The 6,000-nt window shown below is 35.0% G+C and overlaps 1 protein-coding gene across 2 annotated transcripts; it reads left to right on the forward strand.

Annotated features, from left to right (window-relative positions):
- The first annotated feature begins 1,222 nt into the window (after positions 1 to 1,222).
- On the forward strand, positions 1,223 to 4,128 carry LOC145220345 (uncharacterized). 2 transcript variants are annotated; one of them, XM_080087578.1, is made up of 7 exons: positions 1,223 to 1,929; positions 1,989 to 2,194; positions 2,403 to 2,950; positions 3,021 to 3,183; positions 3,306 to 3,369; positions 3,428 to 3,593; positions 3,660 to 4,128. In XM_080087578.1, exons 1-7 carry the CDS (start codon positions 1,734 to 1,736, stop codon positions 3,763 to 3,765), a joined length of 1,449 nt encoding a protein of 482 aa, XP_079943704.1. In that variant the 5' UTR covers positions 1,223 to 1,733; the 3' UTR covers positions 3,766 to 4,128. The 2 variants fall into 2 exon arrangements, with proteins under 2 accessions (XP_079943704.1, XP_079943705.1); XM_080087579.1 differs by having other exon boundaries at positions 2,907 to 2,950.
- Positions 4,129 to 6,000: the final 1,872 nt, after the last annotated feature.

The raw sequence follows: 6,000 nt of genomic DNA on the forward strand, positions 1-6,000 counted from the left end.
ACAATGTGCCAAGAATGTTCTAACAAAGATTGCAGATGCAAAATGATTAAATATAAGTGTGGTCAGAAATTATTTTGTCTTTATCGAACATATACCGAGACGTCGAAGGCAGATTTATAATGATAAAAGCGACCATCAATTCTCAGCCACTATTGTTTGTAAACATTTATCCACCACACAAGGATGATCCAGACTTTTTCGAAAAATTATTTGCCACGATTAGTACAGAGTAAAGATCGACGTTCTTTTACCCTACGCGATGGGCTGATCGGTAATAATTTAGGCTACCACTTACACAAACCTCTTCTTAATGCTCCAGTCATTTTCTTCCTTGGTCAATACAAGAGAAGCATGACAGATGAGACATGTGCAATTATTCTCTTTTACCATGACAAAAAAAATATTCGACCTCCCATTAATCATTAAAGTAATACGTTTCCTTTCTCTTTAAACCGCTCATCATTTGAACTGAACTACACTGTAAAAAAAAGTCGTAAATTTTACAGGTCTCGGCGCCGTAAATTTTTTACGTGTTGACAAGTAATATTTTTTAACGGGTAAAACGCAGTAAAAAATACGGATTTTTAATTGTAATATTTTTTTACGGACAAAATGAAGTAATATATACGGTTTTGAAACGTAAGATTTGTTTATAGATAAACTACAATAAAAATTACGGATTTTGAAGTGTTATATTTTATACGAACAACCATAAGCAATAAAGTAGTGGTTCTTTTTTATCCTCAAAAGAATGGTTAATGCACTTGATCAATTCTTTATGACAGTCAGCTGTTATTCCCGTGTGGTAAACTATTGTGGCCACTCACGAGGGCCGTTACATAAGATTATCCCATTGCTACATCATTATTTCCAAAACTTTTGTCTCGATTTCCCGCTCTAAAAAAGTTGTGTTGGAATATGTGAGTTTGGTTAACTTTGAAAAAGGTTTGTTTGTATTTTGTACTTACATACAACAACAAACGTTTAGATGAGAATGATTTATTTGCTATATTGCGTCACCTTTTTTTGCGCGAATTAAAAAAATCGCAAGTCTGTTTTAATCGTTGTGAATCATGCGGCAAAATCACATGGCGCGCACTCACTCAAAAAAAAGTGTCGGTTGTTTTATTAGTTTAGATGCGAAGTAAGTATTGAGAGAAATTGATCATATTGTGTTTAAGTTTATTTTTATTGTTAAGTTAAGTTTATTATTCTTATAATAATTGTTAACAGCTTACATTAAATATCATAGATTTGGTGTGTAGTTTAGAGCTATGTCAGCAAAAGTTAAACAGCAAGTTGTATATCAGAAAGTGTAACTTTTTCTGCTGAAATTGTTCAGAGTGTTAGGAATAGTGGTTTAAATGTTTTAAATTGTGTGTTTGTTAAGTCCGCAAAGATTAGAGGAACTGTTTTTGAAACTTCTATGTATGTTGCTTTATCTAAAGTTGAAAGTGATCTTCACCTGGGGTTTATTATGGCATTGTTTATGACTAATTGTAAAATGTATTTGTTTGTTCGCAAGGAGTTTGGTTATTTATATCCCCATTATGGTGTTTATGAGGTATATACATCAAATGTTCCTACAACAATAATTTGTGTATCAGTAAAGGACCTGATGAACAAATTCCCATTTTATATGTATTGCAAAAATGCAACCAAGATATTTGTGTTAAAACAATCTGCTTTATTTTAATTTTGCAGGAAATTATTTCTACTTTTAAACCCTAAGAATGAATGCTCTTCTGATTAAAGTTTTGCCAGAACTGGCTAAAGATGCCACTCTTTTGCAAAGTTCTGCAACGTTTTTGGAAAAGCTTGTTGTATTAAAAAAGGAAGATTTTGAGCACGTTGAAGTTGGTGATTTACTTGAGCAGTTTAATCTGGTTCAAGCAAGGAGACTTCTTAAAGCCACAAAATCACCTAAATGTAAGGATATTTAATACTTTGTAATTAAATCTGGCAATAACCCTTTACAACAATTTCAGGTTTAAATGTGTCCTGCAGCAGCACCGAATCATTGTCAGAAGATAGTGGTTTGTCTGATAATGGTACTATGCAATGGGTGTATGACTTTCACATACCGTGGAAAAAATGTTGTCCAGCGATGATTGAAACATTAACTAAACAAGAAAGACCGACTGCTGCACAAACTAAACAACTGGTACACAAAATCATTGAAGATGTTTTAAAGGTACTTATTTAAAGTTTTTGATTTACTTGATTTAGTTACCAATTAAAAAAGAAGTGTCCAGTATTGCAAAACATAGTCCTTAACTTAGTAGGTGTGATTTTACACATAGTTTTTAAGAGAGCAATACTGTAAGTTTTAAATATCTGTGTATATATAAATATATATTGCTGTGCACCATATTTATATGCTCGTCTATACTTATGCTTAGATTACTGACAGGCCTGGCAGAAAAAACCTTGAGAGAATTGCTGTGAAAATTGTTGAGAAGTACCCGCTCTCATTTAAAGATGTTATAGGGACTATTGCAATTGGAAATGGCCATAATTCTTTGACAAATCAACTATACTATCGCTGGGAAAATGAAGTACGTAAACAAAAAAGAATTAACTCTGGTTCCAGCTCTTGTAGTTCCACAACATCCCCAAAAAGAAGTATGAAAGCACCATATGGTTTGGTTAACTGGAATCCAGATCCAGATTTGGCTAAAAATGAGGAAACATCGAAGTCTTGGCTGATAACGGAATTCAAAAAGGCAACTGTTGATGATACACAAGTTTTTGATTTGATGAAAACTTTGTATCCGCAACAACGGCAGCTGATCAATATGGGGGTCCCTGTGCAAAAAGTCCTAGATGAATGGCCCTTTCTGATGAAGCCAAAATTTATGTTGCAACATTATGACAATCTAATGAACAAAATGGATACATTTCAGATGCTTCCAACTCAAATGGCTTCCTGCAGTCTTAAAATTTACAAGTAAGGTTTTTTATTCATCATAGTGACACTGACAACCTTTAGGTGATGTACATTTGCATGTTTGTTTCAGAGCATTAAAAGGAAATGAAAGTCCATCTGTTGCTGCAGTTGTTGTACGCATAAAAGCCCTCTGTGATGTGTGCGGAAACAAAACCCCAAGAGGAAAGGAGGTCTTTTCTTTGCTAAGTGCATATTTCAAGGAGGACACAAATGTTTTGTTTAAATGCTATAAGGTTTGTTACGCAAGATATACCTTTTTGTTTTGGACTGCAAAAGTATGAATATATATATATATATATACCTTTTAATTCTATTCAGTTTAAATTAATTACATTTTTTCAACTTTAATTTACAGGATGAATTTATGATGACAGAAATTCTCCAAGAGATCCCTCCCACACCCTTCCTGATTGTTTTTGGTATGAAAATTGTGTGAGAAAAATCACTTTTTTGTTGTAATTACCTTTTTGTGTGCAGGTGATACTGTTTCATGCAGTGAAAAAATAATTGTTGTGGTTGAAAACACTGTGATGTTTTCAACTGACAACTTTTTCATGGCCATGTCTTGTGTATTTTGCTTGTACTACATCTACAATATGAGTTATCCCAAAAATGGGGAAGCGACTTTGGAATTTATTCAAAGGTATTATAGTATTGCTATGTGATATGCATAATAACCATCAAAATACATTATGACTCTGCTTTGCAGGTACATTGCCATGATAAATGTGCCTGGTACAAAAAGCAACAAGAGACGAAGATTTGCTGGCATTAACCATAAAGTTTTGAAACTTGGCAAACTCATGAAATCATAGAATGTGCCAATATTGAGTTGTGTCATTCAAGATGACGGCTTGCTGCTTACTGTAGGGTACAGTTAAACAGTTTTGTGTTTGGGTTTTTCAATTTTGGTGTGCTCTTTGTCGTTGTTTTTTGGGTGTCAGCAAAATTCTGCTGTGCTCTCAAATAGCAAAATTGAACATATCCTGTATTTACTGCTGCTTTGTATGTCCAGTGACTTTTACTTCTTCATTATACGCCATTGACTGTCCTTACCAGTATGTTGTTCATTCTGTTTGCCACAGTATGTTGGTAAATAAACAACTGTTTGTTTTAGGTTGTTTTTGTGATGTATTAAAGTTAGCAAAAAATTACAGGTAAAACTACTGGAAATATTTAAACGGTCACGTCCGTAAAATTTACGGAACATATTACTTCATATTTGCACGTAAAAAATACGGTAAAATATGCAGTGTTATTTACTGTTTAAGCAGTAAAAACTACGGAAAAACAGTTAAAATTACTGCATATTTACCTGTATTTATTACGTGCAAATATGAAGTAATATGTTCCGTAAATTTTACGGACGTGACCGTTTAAATATTTCCAGTAGTTTTACACGTAAAATTTTTTAACAGTGTAGTGCTACCGCTCAACTGCAAATTATTTCACTGTAACGCAAACACTCTAATTGTTTGATGCCAGAATTATAATTGTCACGCTACAAAGCAGTAATATTCATTTCAGTGCTATGGCACACTTCTGTGGTGTGTCAAATTGTCGCAATTTCTGTTAAATATTGTTTAATTTTGGTTATTGATGAATCTTAAGCCGTTGATTAGTTACTGGAAAATTTAATGGCTAACGACCAGTCAAAAGCAGACGAACATGCGTTAAGAGGTAAACCAATCTATAGGCTGATTCCATAAGGCTTATCTCACGATGAGTGAATTGTTTCTGCATGTAAGTTTTCCTGTTTGTCACATCTCAGCTGTAGGGGTCAAGCACAAACTAAAAATGCACATTGGCGTGCATGCACGAAGCAGATGTGGGTTGTAAGCATTCACCCAACACTCTTCTGGATCTCTTTTTAAATTAACGTCTTGTAAAGGGTTAACCTAGCGTTTTGCGAAAATGCGTTTTGTAGTTTTTCTGTTGTTAAACCGTGTGCAAATGGATATATATGTTACCTGTAGCAGTACTAGAGTTCCTTCTCGAGAAATCTCGAAAAAATCGAGTCTCGATTCTCGAGAAATGAAAAACAATTTCTCGAGAAAAATTACGTCATCACACAATTGCAAAAGTATGCACCAGTCCTTCTTGCACAACGTCAGTGTTGAATTTCGATTGTGGACCGAAGTGACTCGGGCAAATTTGCCATCGTTTTTCGGTCTCATATTTGCCTTTGTCAAGAGTCCTACCTGGCTGGCCACAAGGAAGCGCTCTTTCGCATTGAAAAGCCGAAAAATACGCGTCTCGAGTTAAAGTCACTTTGTCTTTAGTCATTTGACAGTGATGTACACGAGCGTTTTTGTCTCAACATTTACGCACAGCAGGTCATTATTAGTTTCTGCGACGGTCAGTGTTGTTGACTGTCTTTTCTTTGTCTGGCGTCGAACTTTCCAATTGACACTGGCTGCTATTGAATCGCAGCGTGAATCCTTCCCTAACGACCCGTTAATCACAATGACACCCAGATTCGAACGTACGATTCTTGGACTCTCTGGCAACGAATCATTTATTGATTTTGCATTGTGGAAGTACTATATAGTTTTGAATACAAGCGTTATGTCTAAGGAAAGCAAATGGAGCGTTTGGAAATTTTTCACAAAGGTTTCAGGAGCCGAAAAAGCAAAGTGTACAATTTGTCCAAACGCAGTCATAAGCTGTAGAGGTTCTCAAACGACTGGAATGTTGCGGCATTTGGAGTCGCAGCACAATATTAAAAAAAACAGACCCAGTTCCGTCATTTAAAGAGGACCAACCACGAGCAAAAAAACAATCTTTGATTGATTCCTTTTTTAAGAAAAAAATAAGTTTAGATGAAACGGTTGCAAGACTGGCTGCAACAGATGGCTTAACATTTCGTCAAATCGAAAATAGTAGATTTATTCAAAAGGCGTTTAGTAACGACGGTTTTCGGTGTCCGAAGGGAAAAGACAAGGCCAGGCACTTTGTGCAAAAATTTTACGCTGAAGCAAAAAGCGCCGTAAAAGCTTCAGTTGAACGCTGGATGAGTATACATCTACCATAAACAGACGTTATCTGAA

The sequence above is a fragment of the Phallusia mammillata genome, chromosome 3 (genome assembly GCF_965637545.1).
Source record: "Phallusia mammillata chromosome 3, kaPhaMamm4.hap1.1, whole genome shotgun sequence".
NCBI classification, from domain to species: Eukaryota; Metazoa; Chordata; class Ascidiacea; order Phlebobranchia; family Ascidiidae; genus Phallusia; species Phallusia mammillata.

What these genes read in the sequence shown, in the direction of transcription:
- LOC145220345 (XM_080087578.1), top strand. Translation starts at nt 1,734, where the DNA reads ATGAATGCTCTTCTGATTAAAGTTTTGCCAGAACTGGCTAAAGATGCC. An exon ending in TCATTGAAGATGTTTTAAAG is followed by an intron (nt 2,195 to 2,402) that starts GTACTTATTTAA and finishes ACTTATGCTTAG; the next exon opens with ATTACTGACAGGCCTGGCAG. An exon ending in ACCCTTCCTGATTGTTTTTG is followed by an intron (nt 3,370 to 3,427) that starts GTATGAAAATTG and finishes TTTTGTGTGCAG; the next exon opens with GTGATACTGTTTCATGCAGT.